This window comes from Papaver somniferum, chromosome 7 (genome assembly GCF_003573695.1).
Source record: "Papaver somniferum cultivar HN1 chromosome 7, ASM357369v1, whole genome shotgun sequence".
Classification (NCBI taxonomy): domain Eukaryota; kingdom Viridiplantae; phylum Streptophyta; class Magnoliopsida; order Ranunculales; family Papaveraceae; genus Papaver; species Papaver somniferum.
The window spans coordinates 166,507,320-166,529,353 of NC_039364.1; the positions used below are offsets into that span (position 1 = coordinate 166,507,320).

General features: G+C 35.9%; 2 protein-coding genes and 1 pseudogene across 2 annotated transcripts; 2 read left to right on the top strand and 1 right to left on the bottom strand.

Moving 5' to 3' along the window:
- The first annotated feature begins 839 nt into the window (after positions 1-839).
- LOC113295507 lies at positions 840-2,983 on the top strand. The gene is made up of 2 exons (XM_026543837.1): positions 840-1,325; positions 1,412-2,983. Exons 1-2 carry the CDS (start codon positions 840-842, stop codon positions 2,981-2,983), a joined length of 2,058 nt encoding a protein of 685 aa, XP_026399622.1.
- A 7,829-nt stretch (positions 2,984-10,812) lies between these two features.
- LOC113298995 (GDSL esterase/lipase At5g08460-like) lies at positions 10,813-12,949 on the top strand. The gene is made up of 5 exons (XM_026547912.1): positions 10,813-11,241; positions 11,586-11,713; positions 11,850-12,089; positions 12,181-12,436; positions 12,545-12,949. The coding sequence occupies exons 1-5, from the start codon at positions 10,836-10,838 to the stop codon at positions 12,760-12,762; spliced, it is 1,248 nt and encodes a 415-aa protein (XP_026403697.1). The 5' UTR covers positions 10,813-10,835; the 3' UTR covers positions 12,763-12,949.
- A 130-nt stretch (positions 12,950-13,079) lies between these two features.
- On the bottom strand, positions 13,080-15,948 carry LOC113298996 (annotated as a pseudogene).
- Between the last annotated feature and the right edge of the window lie 6,086 nt (positions 15,949-22,034).

Sequence of the window (22,034 nt, forward strand, 5' to 3'; positions counted from 1 at the left end):
CAGCTAAGAACTCAGCAGCTGGATGGCATACACGGCCTGCACCCAAAATTAAAATTGTGGGTCTATCTGTCAAGTATTCTCCCTTCTCAACCACACTCTCACCGACCTTACCAAACTTCATTGAGAACTTATTCTCTATGCACCAACTTGTCATGAATCCAAATGCAACACCCAATTCACACAAATTAGTAGGATAATTTGGGACAAGTTCAGTTAAGATGATAAACATAACTTACTTCAAGTTCAGAAACATCTAAGACAAAAGAAAAGAAAAATTACAGTTAGTTTTTTTTTTCCTAATCCAAGATCATTCACGGTTAGATTTTCCCTTAGTCGAAGCCAACCGTAGAATACATTACGGTTGGTTTTGTAGACAAACACCTAAATTTTCAAAACAAGCTTAACAAACAGTTTAAGGTTATATACTGTTTAGAGAGATTGTGAGCGTAAGAAAAAGAGAATTGTAATAGTTTTTGATGCAGCATCTTGATACCTTTCCTAATTTTGGCCTTTTTTTAGATTTCCTTTTCTTTTATGATTTCCTTTTTTAGATGCTCGATTTTTAGGAAAGTTAGGTTATTATAAATAAGGGATTGTAAGATAGCTTTTGTCATTCAGTTTTTAAGAGATAATAAACTAGAGTTTTTCTCTAAAGCCTTGCATTGATTTGATTCTGTCATCAATTCGAGAGCCTTGCATCGAATATGATTCAATTCTTCGATTCAAGAAGTCAGGTCTCTGGAAATTTTAACCTAAATTTCTAGATTGAGCTGAGTTACCGTTGATACGCTGCGCCAGGTTGGTATCAGAGACAACTACGTTCCTTGTTTGATAACACGATGCCAAGACCTCGTCTTGCACCATTGCGTACTGAAGCAGAAATCACCCGAGATGTTATTGCTGAGCTACAAGCCCAGATGGCCACGATTACTACCACTCTCCAAGCCCTTGCTGTTCAGCAACAACCACCACCAGTTAGAGAAAATATTGGACATGAAAATAATAATAACAGTAACGATGGTGACAACAAAGAAAACCCGTTTTCAGAAATAGATAACCCCTTTGGAAATCTACGCAACAACCGTACCCTGACACAAGACAACGTCCAAATTGCAGCAGCGGATAATCATTGGGAAACAGGATTCAAAACCGAGATACCAGAGTTTCATGGAAATTCTTTGGCTGAAGAACTGCTCGATTGGATAGTCACGGTGGAAGAAATTATGGAGTTCAAACGATCTCCAATGGATCGATGTGTTCCTGTTTTAACGATGCGTTTTCGTGGAAGAGCAGCTGCATGGTGGACACAATTGAAGACAACTCGTGCACGTCTCGGAAACCGAAGATCATGTCATGGGATAAACTTACATCTAAACTTAAGAAAACATTCTTGCCTTACAATTATGACCAGCTTATGTTTCAGCGTCTCCATACCATCCGCCAAGGCACCCGATCTGTGGCTGATTACTCCACTGAATTTTTTTTACTTCTCAATCGAGTTGATATACAAGACTCTGAGCGTCAACTGGTAGCACGGTTTACAGTAGGATTACGACAACAGATTCAACACACAATCAATCTCTTCCATCCATTGACACTGTCAGAAGCACATCAACAATCTTTAACTATTGAGGCACAAACTAAATCATCCTGGTCTACTGTTCGTTCTTCTCGACCAAATCACACTCCGACTGCGACAGATGACGTTGATTCTGTCAAAGCAGACACACCCATTGTTCCAGCTCTTGACAATCGGCAAACTCGACCAAACTCACTTCGTTGCTTTTCTTGTGGAGATATAGGTCACCGACAGTCTAACTGCCCCACTAGAAACAGAAGAGGCCTCCTCCTTGACACTGCTGGTAATAACGTTGAAGTAATTTACGATGAGGAAGCTGCGGAGCCACAAGATGAAGTGGAGGTTCTTACAGCTGATAGTGGACCAGCATTAATGTTACGACGTGTGTGTTTATCTCCGTGTGGAACAGATATCAACCCTCAACGACATAATCTTTTTCATTCAAAGTGTACTATTGGAGGCAAGGTGTGCAAATTCATAATTGACTCTGGAAGTAGCGAAAACGTCATTGCTGAGGAAGTTGTAAACAAGATTCAATTATCAACAGAACTACATCCCAACCCTTACAAGTTGGCATGGCTGGATCGGAAAACCGATGTACTCATAACTCGACGAGCATTTATTTCTTTTCCGGTGGGTGATTCATATAAGGATCATATTCATTGTGATGTTGCTCCGATGGATGCTTGCTATCTACTCTTAGGACGCCCTTGGTTATTTGATCTTCGAGTAAAACACGATGGATATCGTAATACCTACAGTTTTCGTTACAATAATCGCAATTTCACTCTACAGCCTTCTTTGCCCGAGAAACAGCACACACCATCAGCTTCAGTCCTTCTCTTGCAGCAAAAGGCTTTTGAACAAACACTTCGAGAAGAGGGATGTGTTCTAATATTGATCAATTCGGTTGTCAGAGAGCCTTTACCATCACCTCCAGAACACTTTCAAAGACTATTGGAGGAGTTTCAGGATGTTTTTCCCAATGAGTTACCACCCGGCCTTCCTCCCCTCAGAGACATTCAACACCATATTGATCTAATTCCAAATGTTGTTCTTCCTAATCGAGCTCATTATCGTATGAGTCCGAGTGAGCATGAAGAACTTAGACGTCAAGTTGAGGATCTTGTGTTGAAGGGATATTTACGTGAAAGTCTGAGTCCGTGTGCAGTCCCAGCTTTGCTTATACCAAAGAAGGATGGATCTTGGAGGATGTGTGTCGATAGACGTGCTATAAATAAAATTACAGTACGCTATAGATTTCCCATTCCCCGTCTCGACGATCTATTAGATCAAATTGGAGCTGCAAAGATTTTCTCTAAATTGGATCTTCGAAGTGGTTATCATCAGATACGAATCCGTCCAGGAGATGAATGGAAGACGGCTTTTAAAACTCGAGAATGACTTTTTGAATGGCTTGCCCAATGCACCAAGCACCTTCATGCGCGTTATGAATCAATCTCTTCGGCCCTTCATAGGTAAGTTTGTAGTCGTTTATATTGATGATATTCTCATATTTAGTAAGTCCTTAACAGAACATCTTGCACACTTGAGAGAAGTACTTCTTGTTCTCCGTCGAGATCAACTATTTTCCACACTAAAGAAGTGTGAGTTCGGCTCTCCTGAGGTTCACTTCCTTGGATACATCGTCTCAGCAGAAGGGCTAGCCGTCGACCCAGGAAAAGTAGAAGCAATCAAATCTTGGCCTACTCCTACTACTTTATCTGAAACTCGAAGTTTTCATGGTCTAGCATCTTTTTATCGAAGATTTGTGCCGCAATTTAGCAGTTTGATGGCACCTATCACTGATTGTATTCGTCATGATAGTGTCTTCACTAGGACTACCGAAGCAACTACAGCTTTTGAGATCATTAAAACAAAATTGTTATCAGCACCTATACTAGCTCTTCCAGATTTTACTCAAGTTTTTGAGCTACATAGTGATGCTTCTAAGTTGGGCATTGGTGCTGTCTTGAGCCAACGCAACAGGCCTATCGCCTTCTTCAGTGAAAAGCTGGCTGGAGCTCGTCTACGTTATAGTACTTACGATGTGGAATTTTATGCAGTGGTTCAAGCAATCAAACACTGGAGACATTATCTTTTCCATAAAGAATTTGTTCTCTACACATATCATGATGCTTTAAAACACCTGAATAGTCAAGATAAAGTCTCAGCTCGTCATGCATCATGGATATCTTACTTGCAACAATTTACATTTGTTATCAAACACATGTCAGGTGTTTCCAATCGAGTTGTTGATGCCCTGAGTCGTCGCCATTCTTTGCTGAGTGTTCTTCATGTCTCAGTTCCGGGATTTTCCACCTTTGCTGATTTGTACGAGTCTGATGATTTCTTTAGTCGAGTTCTTCTTGACGTTCAGAATGGTCTTTCTCGAGATTTCACTATGCATGATGGCTTTCTTTTTCGAGACAGTCGTCTTTGCATTCCAGACTGCAGCCTCCGTCTTAAACTTGTTGCTGAAACACATAATGAAGGTCACATTGGTCGCGACCGGACGTTGCATTTACTTTCTCAGTCTTATTTTTGGCCTGCATTGAGACGTGATGTTGAGCGTTTTGTCGAACGCTGTACACTGTGTCAGACATCAAAAGGTCATGCCACAAATGCCGGTCTCTACCTTCCTCTCCCTATTCCAACACAACCATGGACATACATCAGTATGGACTTTGTGATGGGTCTTCCTCGTACACAAAAGGGTTTCGATTCAATCTTTGTCATTGTTGATCGTTTCTCCAAGATGGTACACTTCATTCCATGAAAAAAGACAACAGATGCAGTCCAAGTCGCAATACTTTATTTCGAGAGGTTTACAGACTCCATGGATTGCCAACTTCCATCGTTTCTGATCGGGATTCTCGGTTCTTAGGTCATTTTTGGAGGTCTTTATGGAAATTACTAGGAACCATCCTTGACATGAGCTCCGCTTATCATCCTCAAACGGACGGTCAAACAGAAGTGACCAATAGATCTTTGGGGAATTTGCTTCGCTGCCTTGTGGGTGATTCTATTAAAACTTGGGATTCAAAACTTCCTCAAGCATAGTTTGCTCATAATCATTCACTAAATAGAAGTTCGGGGTTCAGTCCATTCCAGGTCGTTTATGGTCTTCTCCCTCGTGGTCCTTTGGATTTATCTACTCTTCCAGACCGTACACGTCTTCATGGTGTAGCTGATGATTTTGTAGACAACATTCATAAGGTTCATACGCAGGTTATTTCCAATCTCGAATCATCCTCCTCAAAGTAAAAAGCTGCGTCTGATTCTCATCGCCGTCGTGTTCTCTTCGAAGTAGGTGATCAAGTTTGGGTATTTCTCACTAAAGATCGAATGCCGGCTCATGCTTATAATAAACTCAAGGCAAAGAAAATAGGTCCTCTCACGGTCGTGGAACGAATTAATGACAATGCTTATCGCCTACAACTTCCAGCAAACATCAATACTTCGGATGTCTTCAATGTTCGTTATTTATCACGTTTTGTTCCACCACACCCAGTTCCAGATTCGTGGTCGAATCCTTCTACCCCGGCAGGACCTGATGCAGCATCTTGATACCTTTCCTAATTTTGGCCTTTTTTTAGATTTCCTTTTCTTTTATGATTTCCTTTTTTAGATGCTCGATTTTTAGGAAAGTTAGGTTATTATAAATAAGGGATTGTAAGATAGCTTTTGTCATTCAGTTTTTAAGAGATAATAAACTAGAGTTTTTCTCTAAAGCCTTGCATTGATTTGATTCTGTCATCAATTCGAGAGCCTTGCATCGAATCTGATTCAATTCTTCGATTCAAGAAGTCAGGTCTCTGGAAATTTTAACCTAAATTTCTAGATTGAGCTGAGTTACCATTGATACGTTGCGCCAGTTTTCTTGTTCATAATCTAGAGAAGATGCTTTCTTCAAATCTGGTTTCTGGTGTTTTTTGTTTTCTAGTTTTCGTTTATTATTATTCTGAATTCCGCCTCTATACTAATAGTCACCACGGTGCAGATATCTTACTTATCAAGTTGGCATCAAGAGAAACGTTAGTTCTTTAGGGAGGATTCCTGTGGTTTATGGTTTTCACTAGATCTCTCTACAAAAAGCTTGGTGAGGTACTCAAGAAGTAAGAATACGTCAGGAGAACAAGGGGACTAAGGATGACAAAATCAGATGATAATCATAAGCAACGCGAACCACAAACTATGGAAGAAAAGGTGGTTGCGGTACAAAAAAACATGAATTCGATTCAAACTGCCCTTAAAGAATTGACTGAATGTATTCGTTCTCATACACCCAAGTCGAAAACGAAGAAAAAATTACGTCTTCATCTGGGGTTTCAGAAGATGAGGAAGAAGAATAATAAGAAGAAGATGATGAGGAAGATGGGGACGAAGAAGAAAAAAAGATGAGTTTCTTAAACGTTCTACACCAACCAAACTTCACGGTAAAAATTTGAAAACTGATTTTCGTGTTGATATTCCACTTTACGATGGGAGTGTCGATGTAGAAAACTTGGATGATTGGATAGAATGTCTAGAGACGTATTTTTATTTCTTTAAATATGGTTCAATGGAAAAGATTCCTTTCGCGACATTGAAGATACAAAATCATGCTCTAACCTGGTGGAAAGCTTATCAAAGACAAAACCTAGGTAAGGGAGTATTGCGTAAGCTAGTCATACTGACTTGACTTGTTTTCATTCCTAACGTATCTTTACTGATTGATTAGTCTTTTTCTCGTCAGAAACCGGGACGTTCTTGATTGAAGTCGTATTATATTGAAACATAACATGCGAAGATGTATATACATAGTACTCTAGTGATTAGACTTGGTCATATCATTATGATCAAAGTGTCAAGGAATCTATTGAATTACGAAGTATAAACACTTATCTTTTGGAACTTTGTAAATACGACATCAACATAATCTTTGTATTTAGTTACTTTATTATGTGTAAGCAATAGGTGTTAATTTCATCCTAGGAAACAATATTACATAACATTTGTTTAAAGGAAGTACATATACGAACTTGTTTTGTAATTGTAAGGAAATCATGATTGGTCAAGTTATTTATTGAATATCTTTTGAATGACCAATACAAGATGAAAAGGTAGAACCTATCTTAACTAATGTTGAGAATTGTGGTATAACCGGTTATAGCCTATAGGATGTAGCAAGTTGTAATCGGTCACAAGCTACTTTGTGGAGCAAGGTGTAACTGTTCACAAGATATATTGGAAAGTTAGTTGTAATTGGTCACAAGCTACTTTTGGAAACAAAGTGTAATCGATCACAATCTAACTCGGGAAGTAAGGTGCAACCGATTACAAGCTATCTCGAAAATTAAGGTGTAACCGATCACAAGCTACCTTTGGGAAGCATGGTGTAACCGGTCACAACCTACTTTGGAAAGCATGGTGTAATCGGTCACAACCTAGTTTGGGAAGCATGATATAACCAGTCATGTGAGTTATGGTACAACCGATCCCAAGGAGCAAAACTGAGTTTCCAATTTTCACATATCTTTGTATGTTTTGTGTGAACTTAAAATTAAGGTTTGCTGAGAGAAACTGCTAGATGTTGACATCATTTGAACATGTACATAATTTTTATCATTCATTATTCAAAGATATTCCTTGATGCTCAAGGAGATCCCATACTGAAATACTGAAAAGCTCTTAATTATGATTTTCATCATATATATGTTTTAATTACCAGCAACTAAAGCATATCCCCTGGAAAATATTATTAGTTAATGTGCTACACTAATAATAGAAGTTTTCTATGAGATTTTTCAGAAATATGGTTTGGCATTTAAGTGGAAATAGGAAAACTGAAATTAGGTACTTTAATGTTAATATCTTGAGAATATTTTCGCTTTTGGAATTTCCTTGTTGTCCGAACAATCTTGGTCTATAAATACTTGAGTTTGCATTCATGCAATCCATCTTAAGATCCAGGTAAACTTCATTCTTGTTGTTTCTGGTGGAGCCGTCTATCCGGAGAGGAAAGTACCCTAATTAGGCGAAATCTCTTACGATTGCTCGTTTAAAGACTTATGTGGGATCAAGAAGCTCTACGAGTACCGTTGGTGGGAAACTAGATAATTGCATTGTTATTTTAGTTTTCGATTATTGATTTGATTGACTAACGGTTGTTGAAACTTTAATTGCACCTAGTTTGTTTATTCTTGAGAACTTTCTGATATAAGGCTCACCCAAACTAGATCAAAGTATCGACGGGATCTTTAGAACCATTTTCATATCTAAAGACATCTTGGGATAATCCATTGTTAACATACTTTGTTCTGTGTGTGGTTGATCACAAGAGGATACAAGTTGTGTTGAGCAGGTTATTGAAGGCAATAAAAGATTTGAAGACGAATAAGAATTTCTTATTAGTTTCGTATCTTGTGGATTTAGGTCAGAAACCTTGATCGGCTGGGATCCAACTGAAATTGTGTTTATCTTTGATAAACTTGATTGTCTAGTTGTGTAAGATCGGCATCGCTTTATAATTATTCTTTGACTCTATATTGATTGATTGAGAATCTTATTTCGGTAATCAAAGTTTAGATTGATCTAACCAGACAAAGGAGTTTATTAGCTTAAACGGAAGAGCCTTTGTCAACAACTCAACAATATCTTTTAGCAAAGATTGATTAGAGTGGTTACCAAACAGATTCATCGTTTGCTGTTTGGAACACGATCCAAAAGACTTGTTATTCACGTGTGTGACTCTAGAAGTCGAAGGGCGCGGGGATGCTGAGGAAACTAGGTGGCTAGAGGTAGTCTACTTGGTCTAAATTATACGAAGTTGGTATTAGATTTCGTATAGCGGCTTAATTTGAGAGTATTCCAAATTGGACTAGGTCCTTGGGTTTTTCTGCATTTGCGGTTTCCTTGTTAACAAAATCTTGATGTGTCGTTTACTTTATTTCCGCATTATATTGTTATTATAATTAAGTGAATTACACACGTACGTTAATCCTAGTCACTTGATATTGATCCTATAGTGTTTCGGTTTAACACCGTATCTATTATTAAGTGATCACTTTGTTGTCGTATTGTCTTGATTTCATATCCATAGAAGATCACACAAAGTGAATACCTCGTATTGTCTCAACTTTGTCCATAGACGATCACACTTGGTATCGAACTTATAGGTTTATATTTAAAAGATTGTGGTGTATTTGGGTACCCTCGTCTTTTCACGAACAAACCGATTTTTTATGGAAATACACTAGTGCATCAATACGTATACACCTACCAAAAAACAGATTCATTTTTTCATGTGAAATACACCGATGCATGAATATGTACACAACTACAAAAAACAAAACAAATCTACCATTCATATCGACAAATAAATTTATTTTTATGAGAATTACATTGGTGCACCAATATGTACACGCCAACAAAATACGTGTGAATGAAATCAAGCATTCACACCCACATATAGATCTACTTTTTCATAAGAAATTCACCGGTGCACCAATATGTACACACCTACAAATCAACCATTAATATACAAGAGACAAACACATTTTCTCCACAACCAGAAGCCAAACAAAAGTTGTAGATAAATCCTTCCTAACAAGTAATTGAAATGCCACAATCTGGTGTAATATTTGACCAACTTTTAAGCAAAATCTTGATATATTTCCAAATGCGAAAAATAAATATACACGCGCATTATCTTAGAAGATTTCTAAGCAATTATATTATAAAAAGATATCTTCTCGACATTTCATTTTGTTTCAACATGCCATCCATACAAAGTGAATTTCCGTTACAAGACACAATTCACCAATATGTAACCAAGGAAGAATTGAGACATTAAAATAATATAGATATATGCAAACCCGATAATATCTATATGGTTGAGTTCTTTACATTGATCGAAACCACCAAATTTAGATCACGTCAAAAAAATGACCAATGACAAATTAATGAATGTAAATGTTAACTGATTATTGTGTGCTATTTACTTCAATCTAAAACACTCATAAAGACATCCACAACAAAATATTTTGTACCTGCATTAGTAAAACAAGGAATTTTATACATGAAATCAAACAAGAAATTTTCCTTGGTTGTTTCTAAATAGTTACTGGAAACTCCATCTGGTTTTATCGTCGCTAGTGTCTTCTTCTTCCCGACAGCTACAAATTCGAAAACGAAATGACAATAAAATCCTAGATTGAAGTTTTATGACGAATTTTGAGCTCAGATTTAGATGGAGATGAAGAAAAGAATAAGTAAAAGTAAAGATAAAATGAAAGACTTATATCCGAACAAAGAGATGGATATGACAGAGAGAAGAAAATAGAATATAAAAAATCACTATATATCGATTATCTTGATTCCAGAATGGAAAGAAATGGAAGATGTCTTTGGATTTTCACGATAAATATAATCAATGATTTTTCGTCAGAAAAGAGTCAAAAAATGAATTAAGAAGGTCATTTTGTCATGAAAAAATTGTATATGGATTGAATCGTTTAAAAAAAGAGTGACATGTCCAAATTTGGTAAACTAAGACCTCCTAATACAGGTTTTAAGGGACCGGAATAGAGAGTCAAAAGCCCAATAAAATAAGAGTAAATGTTAATTTCTACCTTTTGTTTTTACTTATTGGAGGATCGAAGGGAGTCCTTCTATATGTTGACTATGGAGCTAATATGTATTTGGAAGTCACGCTTTTCTTTAATTAATTCAATTTAATTTGAATCAATCATTTCTTAAGAAAATTGATTTGATAATTAGAGACACACAACCCTCAGTTGTTGTGAAACACCACCGATCCGATTAAAACTTGAATTGGTCGTCAATTATTTCGGAAAGAAAACCTTCAGAGAAACGTGGTGTAACGTAACTTTTGCATTTTTGTACAATTCGATCAGATCAGATGAAAATTTATCATCTTTTTCCAAAATCGGTATGATCATCAAAGATTTAGAATCTCAATCAAATCGAATGAATTCGATCACAACAAAAATTGAAAATTGTGGTGCAAAAACAACCATAGTGCAAAAACAAAAATAGTTAGGAACGGATATATGCGTTCGTATTTTTTTTCCCTAGCAAAAATAGAGGAATTTAATAAGATCAAGTTTTAAAGAACTTTCGGTCTGCCTCCACTAGGGCTGCACATGGGCGGGTATGGGCGGGTATGTGCAGCCCTACTCATTTAACCATCTGTTATTCCCCGCCAAAGAAACTGCCTCTCCCTTGGTCTCTCTAAACTCTTTCTAAGAAAATGTCGCTTTGTTCTTCACTCTCTCTTCTTTTCATCTTCATCTTCATTCTGCAACCAAGAAGTGCTCAATCTTCTCAAAAAGATCATTCAAAACACATTAACAATGGTAGAATCTCTCTTGGTTCTCCAATTTCAAGTCTAGTACCACCTTCAGACCCTAATTCTCCTTCTATTCTTGCTTCATCCGATTCTCCAAGTTCAACTCCATCACCATCACCATCACAAAACCCTAATTCTTCTCCAGTTCCGGCTTTGTTCGTTTTTGGAGATTCTTCTGTTGATTGCGGAACCAATAATTTCTTGGGGACATTTTCTCGTGCTGATTTGGTCCCTTACGGCAGAGACTTCGATACTCATACTCCAACTGGAAGGTTTTGTAATGGAAGAATCGTCGTCGATTATCTTGGTAATTTTCTTTTCAAATCTCCCCTTTTTTACTTTATAAAGAATTTTCTGAACCCATTTTTTTAGGATTTTCCCAATTTTGTTTCTTGTTGTAAAAATTTGCTGTGATTTGCTAAAACGTGCATTGATTCTGTTTTTTTCCTCAGTTTGGGTTTCTTCTTGATCAGTTTTAGTTTCCTAATTATCTATATTTCACTGATTTTCTTGCAAGAATCGATGTCTGATACGAGTTTTTCAGCTTTTCCCTTTTCTTTAACAAAACCTCAAGAACTAAAAAAGAATCCGTTTATGATCGCGTTTTTGTTCAAATACTTGACTTGATCTAAACTGGTTTTCATGAATCAGCGTTACAACTAGGACTACCGTTTGTACCTGCATTTCTAGGGCAAGATGGATCAGTTGAAGATATGATACATGGAGTAAATTATGCTTCTGCAAGTGCTGGCATTATTTTCTCAAGCGGATCTGAACTGGTAAAATTCAATTTTATTCTTGTCTCTATTTTTCAAATTGATAGTTTAGATTGATGTTTTTTCATACATTACCGTCTTTGATATTCTTCAACGTGAGGGTTTTCCAGAAGCTTAAACTTCATTTGATTCATATCAGGGTCAGCACATTTCATTGACCCAGCAAATTCAACAAGCAATGGATACCTTTCAGCAGTTCATATTAGCCGTAGGAGAGGAACAGGCAAATGCAATCATCTCAAAGTCGATCTTTTACCTCTCAATTGGAAGCAATGATTTCATACATTATTATCTGCGGAATGTCTCTAGAGTTCAATCTCTGTATTTTCCATGGGGTTTCAACCAGCTCTTAGTTTCAATTGTAAAACAGGAGTTGAAGGTACTAACCTCAAACTTCTAAAGTTCAATTTTGATATACCGCTGTTCTTTAGGAACTTTACTGATTTGGAGGTTGTCGATGGTAAATGCAGAACTTGTACAACGCTTACGTAAGAAAAATTGTGGTGATGGGTTTGGCTCCTCTTGGTTGCGCTCCTCATTACTTATGGCAGTACAACAGTAAAAATGGAGAATGTGTGGAGGAAATAAATGACTTGGTAATGGAGTTCAACTTTGGCATGAGATTCATGGTCGAAGAACTAGGGCAGGAACTCATTGATGCAGATATAACCTTTTGTGGTGCTTTCGAAGCTTCCATGGATATGACGCATAACCGCGAACGTTATGGTGAGATGTCAGGACCTGATACTTGTCATTTTCTTATATTTGGTTATAAGAGATTTACAATAGATACTTTACACTAACTCTAATATGCAACTTTGGTTTTGAATGTAGGTTTTCAAGTAACAACTGAAGCTTGTTGTGGGTTAGGTCCCTATAAAGGATGGATAATGTGCCTTGCACCCGAAATGGCTTGTGATGATGCGTCAACTCATCTGTGGTGGGATCAATTTCATCCAACTGACGCTGTAAATGAAATCCTGGCTGCTAATATCTGGTCTGACAAACACATGAAAATGTGTTTTCCCATGAATTTGCAGGACATGATCTGACTGGGAGAGCTTCACAACCAGACAGCTTCTGAAAGCCGGTGTGGAAAAGAGGTCACAAATAATTCAATTATATTTCTACAAATTGTGGATTCCACAGTTTCTTTCTTAATCTGTCTGTCCAACCAACTTGTATGCACAACAGATGTGTATAACTGTGCAGTTTTAGAATTTTGGTATCAGCCTATAAGTTCAGTTGTAACTAGTACTGACAATGAACTAGAGTTTGTTTCTGTTAATACACATGTTATAGGTCGAAATAATCAGTGGATGAAACCACCAGTAAAACCTGGAATTTGTATAAATTGAAAGAGGTAGAGTAACAGAACTAAATCATATATATATGCCTCTTCATGTCTTACGTACAATTTGATTTTGAGATTCTTCTTTTGTAAAGGTTAAACACCTTATCTACAATCAATAAGTTCAGTTTGATTACCTTCGCAGAATTGTAGTGTTTCTTCATTTGACTTTTAGTACATTCGTCGTTTCTACTCAGGATTAGTACATTCGTCGTTTCTACTCAAGAGTGTTTCTTCATTTGACTTTTAGTACATTCGTCGTTTCTACTCAGGATAACGGCTTAATACCATGAGTTTAGGTGCCTAGGCACGTCCCATATCTGAATCTTCAACTTCAGAGTTCAGCACAAAGCTGGGAAATGCCAAGGTTATGTCCCTGTAAAATGTAGCAAGAAAATCAGAAAAATGCCTGACACCAAATTCCAAAATACCAAATTGCTGAAAAGTAAAATGTATCAAATGACGTCAGAACATCAGAAATTAAAATTTTGACTCACTTTAAATATGGAAGAGTCATATTCTTTATTAGAGATGGATTTTTTGCCACAAAGTCTTTCCATTCATTTGGATCAATTTTCCCATCCCCATTTGAATCCGCATCAACAAAAGTCTGCAGGATTAATTAAAAAAACAAAACAGATGAATAGTTATAGCTGAAACAGATAAAGTGTGGTCTCCAGAGACTTTGAATGCACAGCACCTTATGAACAATTTGTTCAACAACATCATCTGAAAGGACAAGATCTGATTCATTCAACAGAGCCAAAACCATCTCCTTTAACTGACAAAGAAGAACGAATGGTGGATTGTAAGCTGAGAGGACAAAAATGAAGTATATAAAATAGAAATCGGAAATTTTCAAGTTTACGGTACTGGCGTACTGCATTGGACAATGAACTAAATGTTGTAAAAACATAAGGTCAGCAAGTTGTTTATGGTTACCTCTTCACGCTCAATGAAGCCGGTCTGCCTTAGATCATACAATCTAAATGCAACTGTAAATAAGATCATTTCCGAGATTAATAGGCTGTAAATTGATTTGAAATTATTTCTGTAGTAACTGACATCAACTTATTATTCATACACGAAATTGATTTTGATAAAATTTTGATTCTTTATCACTTACATGCAATTTTGTCTTCTGCGGGAGTATTAGGGTGAAAGATGCTTAATGATCTAACAAATTCTCCAAACTCAATAACCCCATTTCGCTTAACATCAAATGAATCAAATACCTGCCAACAGGAGCCAAAAAATTTCTTACAAAAGGAGCAAAAACTTTTTGAAAAAAGAAATAAATAAAAAATACACACCCTATCTGCAAAGAGATTCTTTCTATTGCTATTTCTAAAGAGAGCAAGCTGGAATTCTTCCTGATACATGAGATTGAATACGAAGTTAGCACTTCATAAATAGATAGAATACCGGACTTACAGGTACTCAATGATAACAAGAGTATAAATTTCAGATATGAAAGAAAATATTCATTACCTTGTGAATTAGCCCGTCATCGATAATGGAACTACTTAGTTTTTTAAAAAGCTCAAACAAAGCCTCTACCTCACTCACGGTAACTGCCAGGGAACACATAAATTATTGTTAAATTATGGTTGATTTATGGTGGTGATGTTCTCTGTGAAGATCGATTGCTTCTGAAGTATCAAAATTTGTATATGTAGATATGCAACAACTTCCCGTCTTGTTAGACCCGGGACCTAAGCAGAATGAGAACAAATTGGATACCAAGAAAATGTACACTTACATGGTGTTTCAGAAGACAGTGTTGGGGTCTTCGTACCCAGGGACGGATCTAGCTCTCTTTGACGAATGACAACAGCCCATAAAAGCAAGAATAACAACAACAAAAAGGAGGATATTCAAAGAATTCCAGTGTCCTTTAATTTTGATTTTTCCAGACAAGATCTCCAGTAATTTTGATGCTCAACTAACTATTAGAATCTGCACCTATCAAACTTCATGGAGATAATGGCTCATTGATTAAGTCATCAAACATATCATGTAACAAAAAAACTAATTAAAAATCCTAGATAAAAGACACATTAACACAACGCAGAGTGGATCTTTTGATGAACAAGCCTCCGATGTAAAAAGTAGAGCACAATTCAGATCAGAATCAGGCATTTCTTATAACAAGCTAACTTAACAACCTATTTCATTTCCTTAAAAGCTAAATATAAAATATAAAATCAAACGCAAAATCAGTATCTAACCTTAACCAGATTTTTAAAATAAAATTCAGATCAGAATCTGACATTTCTTTAAACCATCTTATTCAATTCAACAGAATTTGAAGGGAAAAAAAACAGTAGACATAAACATGTCACATATCACATATATATACATAAGAAAATAGAAGAATCCTTTGAGCTTCGTTTAATCAACCAATGCAGTTTGATGTTACTAATTCTTAAATAATAATTCCATCCTTCGGAAAAAAAAAAACTCCATTCATATTCTTTTATCGTCACCAAGGAGGCATTAAAAACTAACAAGACTTTATAAGGTAAAAAGTACAGCATCAAAGAAATCTTTTCTAATAACTAAAACCCAATAATTGCAAAAATGTACGAAATGAAAACTACCCCAAAACACCAAACCAGGAAAAAGCCAAAAGAAAGAAAAAAAAAATGAAAAATCTATCAGTTATCCGGAAATGCGATCAATCTTTGGGGAAACAAACAACTCAACTTACTTGTAAACCTCCTTGTTAGATTTCTCTTCCCTTTCTCAATCTTTCCTAGAATTTTCAGCTCTAAGCTTCAACTCTCTATGAATTTGTTATCTGTGTTCTCTACACTGTTTGCATAGACTTTGAAGCAGTTTTTTTTCCTTTTCTTAATTTTTGAAATTGTCTCTTTCTCTCGTTTTAGTTTCGTTTTAATTACTTATATATATTTTTCTCCGAAATAGAACAGATATCTTTGCATGTGAATCACGAATACCTCACCTCCGTATTATTTAATTTAATGCAAAACTGCATCGACGAGGCTATTACTCATCTTTGCACGTTGTTATTTAGTATTTAGAAGGGAAATAGCTCCGAGGGTTAAAAGGTCATGGAATAGTACTATCCAAATTTTTTATTTTAATTGAGCCGACCGAACGAAGCAAGGAGTAGGACCTTTATATGCTTTTTTTTTTGTGTGTGAAATCTAAAGGTTTTTCCTATTTTCCATCCCCATTTTTCCTATTTCCCATTCATATTAATTCTCATCCCCATTTTTTCTATTTCCCATCCATATAAACTTTTATAAATCTTAAATCCCATCTAGAGCTGGGAAACAAGCCGAAACCCACGGATAAACTCGTACCCGGCCCGTGAAAACCCTAACCCGGCTTGGCTGGTTTATAAACAATCCGGGTTAGGGTTGGAAAAATGTTGGCTTGTAGGAAAACGGGTTAACCCAGACCGACCCGTGAAACCCGCAAGCTCACCCGTTAACCCGTAATTTCATTCCCTACAGTATATTTATTATGCCGCGTGTCCCATACTCCCACTCCCATTAATATAACGTGTGTCCCTCATATATAATTGAGAAACCCTAGTGGTAGCGGCGTCTTCTTTTCTTTCTTTTTCTTTTTCTCTTCTTCTTCATTCTTCCCTGATGGACAAAACAATAGGCTCCTCTTTATTTTCTTCTTAATTTTAATTGAAACAAAAAAGTTCTTAATCATCTTATCAATTGATGAAAAGAATTAACACGGATTTAAATATGGAGATAGAAATAGGTGGTGATTACTGTTAATTTGAGAAAAATATGGAATTGAAAGTGAATCGGGAAAACAGAGAAGTTTATGAAGAAGATAGGGTTTGAATTTTCGCTGCTGCCGTGACAAACGAGAATTGATTTTGGTTTAAATCTGAATCTATGTTGCAATTCAGAAGATGGGTTAGTGGCAGAAATTGAGATAGGGGTTTGACTAAATTTATGCATCTGAGCCGTGAGAGAAGATGAAGAACAGCTAGTCGTTGTCATGATTGAATCTGAAATGGTGAATTAAGATATTGATTTTTTTTTGTAAGCATGTTTTATTGGTTAAATCAATATTCTGAAAAATTAATTTTTAATTTTGGGGTTTTAGAGATAACTCTATTAACATTGAAGTTACGAAAGAGAAGATTAATTGATTCTCCAAAAGAGAATTGTTAGTTTTTGGTTGAAGATATCATGAACTGATGAAGTAGTACTAAACAGTCTAAAGTCTACTAATGATTGTTGTTAATTTTTGCAATTTTGAATCTTGATTCTTGATTCTTTGATCTTTTCATTAAGTTTTTAAATTTTGATATTAAGGTTTCGTTAGTGAGACACACTGTTGAATCTGTTGATTGAATTAAATCGAAATATTAAATGAAATAGATGAATGCTAGGTTGCAGGGAAGGAGCTTAAGCTTTAGATGGCCTGAATGTGGCCTGAAATAGACCAAAAATCAGAGGAAACTCGGTTTCTGGCAAGTTCTAACTAGAAACACGTGCTAACTCGTGAACCCGCAAGCTTTACCCGTTAGGGACGCGGGTAGAGAAAATGACCACCCGTGAAGAATATCAACCCGCAGGTTTTGGCCCGTGTTAACCCGAATCCGTATAACCCGTAACAAGTCAGCCCCAGTCCGCCCGTTTTCCAGCTCTAATCCCATCCGTTAACATTTTAGTTCCGCCAAACTTTGAAACTACCTAACAAGTAACAACTAAAGAAAAAAAAAGAAGCTAAGTTACTCTTCTTCTTCCTCATCTCGATCGCCACGGGTACTTCTTCTACTCCACAATCCACGGCCACCTTAAATCGCATTTTTTTAGTTTTTACGTCTACCTTTTGGCACTTTATCTGAAGATGCCTCAAAAAAAAAAAAGTTAAGGAATGGTAAAGTAAAATCAAACCCCAGAATCAGGTAAACTAGACCTAATTGTAATTTTTGGAATATATGATTTCAAAATTCATACTTAATTATGATTTGGTTGGTTTTATTGGTACAATCTCAGACGAATTTGGAACTTGGTGGGTGTAGAGAGTTTGGAAGAGAGTTGATAGCTATTCCAAAATTAGAATTGGGGAGAGTTTCGATTCGAAGTGATGTGGAGGCTAGATTTTAAGCTAGTTAGAGCATCTCCAATGCTAGGGGTGAAGGTCTTAAAAAGACAAGACACCTAGGATTTAGCACTTTTCTAACCAAGAATTTATCTCCAATGCCAAGGTCAAGGTAAGGTAAAAGCATGACATGGATGCCATCTCATAAGAAAGGGTAAAGGAGAAAGTCATATCTTTACCTTCTCCATGACCCAAGGTCTTTTGACACATAATCAATTCTTTATTCCAAAATTAATTTGTCTCTAAGTTCTAGGGTAGTAATATCTTGGCATTGGAGATGAAATTTGAGGTAGAAAGTATAACTTTCATTTTTTTTAACCACATAGTAATGACCCACAACAAAAAGGTATTAATAGGACCTCCACCTAGGATTACCTTCACCCCTAGCATTGGAGATGCTCTTAAGGATTGTCTGGTAGCTAGATTAATTGAGCTACACAATGATCGAGGTTAGTGATAACAAGTTAGCTGTTTATGCAAGTGATTAATCAATTGTAGTCAGTTCACGATCAAAAAAGTTGATCAATAGTGGATCCTCGCAATTTAGACAGCGTTAGTATGGGGTTTTGATGTTTTTTCGTAGATTTCCAAATAATGGAATCTTCCATTATACATTATAATGGCTTACCAGCCAGTCAAAGATTAATTCGGATACCTCTCCATGAATTAAATGATAAAGGTAGAGGTATAGATGTACAGAGAAGAAGGGGAAGAATAGGAATAAAAACAGTAACGGGATGGGAAATAGGAAAAATCAAAGTTAAAAAATTGATTGAATTTATAAATTGTGAAAGGGGTGGAAAATAAGAAAAATAGGGATGAGAAATAGGGAAAACCAATATAAGTGATCAATTGACACAAAAAGATTGGAAATCGTTAGGGTCGAAAACCAAAAATGTCTCTCCTTTTTAGTCCAATTATTATAACTCCTTGGAAAGATTATAAAAAACTTTAATATATATATATCTAAAAATCTGTGTCTTGAAATTTTACGAATTTTATCTCGTTGGAAAGATTATAAAAAACTCTACGCCACAAGTACAAACATCAATATCAAATTTAGAGTTTTTACGAAAAATTCGGAGGTATTTATCATTTTAGGCACAATGTTAGAAAATTAAATGTATATTCATTATGCAAACCACCACAAAGGCTACAACATAATACTTTATGTAGCAAAATTTTAGCTTATGCATTAACTAATTTTTCGTTGCAACTAATAAAACGATGTACTCCATCCGTTTCAAGAAAAATGATACTTTCATTTTAGACACAATTCTCAAAAATTGAATACATAGCCATTATGCAAACCACCATAAAGGATGCATAACATATCATGCGACCATATTTTAGTTTATGGATCGACTAATTTTCATTTCAGAAAAAGTGATACTTTCAAAGTAGTCGCAGACAAACCCCATCTTCAGATTCTTCTTCGGTCGGCCCTCCCACCGTGGCAACCGTCTTACTAGTTGAAGGGAACACCCCTTAGTTGAAGCTGCAAATTTTGTTGACGACTTTGCCCTTTGCTTTATAAAGATGTATCAGAAAGATGTATCACAAAAGAAAATATATATTGAGGCTATATTGGTAATTTAACAGTACTATTTACTTTCTCATATTCAAACATATCGAATTACATAAATATGTTCTTCTACAGATGCAATATTTACGAGTTCCATTTTATACTTCAATTCTTCATAGATACAACATACAGGTTCAGATTGAATTTCTTTTGACTTAATTCATCAATTAGAGCAACAGAGACCCAATTTCGAGAATTAGATGGAGAAGACGATCATCACTGACCCATTTTTCGATCCACCTGTTCAACACAAATTCACATTCATAGAGTTTTAGTTGGGATCAAAGATTATATGGATATAAAAATATACTAGGACTAATTGATAGTAGAAAAAGTATATGAGTGAATCGGCTGCTTCTTCAAAAAATTTGATCAACAAAATCAAAAGGATGAAAAGAATAGGAAAATCTCTTAAATATGAGAAAGAGAAAAGAAAAATCTTGGTCTAAAACAGATGGAATCTCGAGTATCAACCCACTACAAAATAACTTATAAACTAAACTCATGCCCAATTCTTCTTTTAAATCCCACCATCACAATTAAAGAGACGAAAAACAGAGTATGAGAAAGAGAGGTGGAGGCCGTGATTGAGGAGAGGTGGTCGAAAAAGAGGCAAAATTAAAGTTGTGGTTGTGAACTGGATAAGAGTATTAGGTTAGGTTAAAGATACAAATACCCTTCGTACACTTCATTATTACAAAAAATACAACAAGAAAAACAAAATATAAAAGAGCAGTATAATAATTTACGTTCGCACTTATGAAATGCACATGTGCATCCCCAAATCCACGATGTAAAACTACCGCACGCGCGTGCGGGCATTCTTGTGTCGATAATGTTAAGGCTAAGTCTTATGGACTAGATTGAATGTGCTAGATTAGCAGTTAAGTGTTGCAATTCAAAAAACAAATATGGCCTAAAAGTTAACACGGGTTCTCTCTCCTACCAGTTGTTAGCATATGAACTAGCATCTAGATAATTTCGTTGAATGGTTCAGCGCTGAGAAAACCACCTTTTCGCGTAACGAAACAGTGCCAGCAAGAATATTCCAAGCATCTACGCTGAATGATACAACGCTAAGTGCTAGCGCTGATTGGAAACGCGCCAACCGGTAGCGCTATATCATTCAACGCTTGACCTTTTTTAATTTTTTACTTTTTTACGCCATCAATAGTTCAGCAATTAAATTTTATACTGTTTTATTCTTTGTTTTCTCACACTCCTGTTACACCACCAGACAGGTGTGTTTTCAAATTTTGAATTTTGAAAAGTTTGACAATTTGTTCCAACGGTTGTTTGTTTCAAAATTTTAAAATTTGCGAAACTAAGAAATTCTTTCATTATATTGCAAAACAATGTTACAATGTTTTTTGAAATTAAAAATTACATTGAAATTAAAATTCTACTTCTAGAAATTTAAAAATTACATTGAAATTAAAATTCTACTTCTAGAAATTTAAAAATTACATTAAAATTAAAATTTTACTTCTAAAAATTGAAAAAGTACATTGAAATTAAAATCCTACTTCTAAATTAACTTCTAATTCAAACTTAAAAATGAACTTCTAATAACTTAAATTATCACTCATAAATCACTTTAATTTAGGGGATTGGTTCTAAGCCATTACGAACCAAAATCTCGTTCCTCCATCTCTTGTAAAGGGGTATCTCCCAATCCTCTACTTCAGTCAAATTTTGGTGTAGGATCTTCAAGTCTGATTCTCTTTGTTGGGTTTGTGCCAGGATTGCAGTGTTTTCCATATTTTTCTTAAGGAACTCTTCCTCTGTTTCATACTTTGCAACCCTTTGTGCTTGTGCATTTTCAAGAAGTTGTATGAGCTTGTCCATTTTATCATCTGCTCTCTCCGATGCTTCTCACGAGCCCTTCTTTTTGAAGCATCTCTCCTTGAACTTCTAAAATCATCCGTTTGTTCGAAATAACGTCTTCTACACGATATGTCTGAGGTATCAGAACCTTGGGTAGATGGTGAGCTACCAAACCTTGCCATATCCTCCAAATCTTCATCCATAGTTACTGGAGTGGAAGTACTAGGTTGAGTTTCTTGACTAGGTCCATCATCATTATTAACCTCTGGATTATAATCTGGTTGATAGGTCTTCAGGAGATGGAAAACTGTTTCATGTATCCAACGTTTTTTATTTGCTGCTTCATAATTTTCTCTTCCAAGGCGGTATTGTGGAAAAAAATGTATTAGTGTTTTATGAATGAAATATATTTGGAAGAAAATAAAAACATCAACTTTTTTTTACGGTACTTA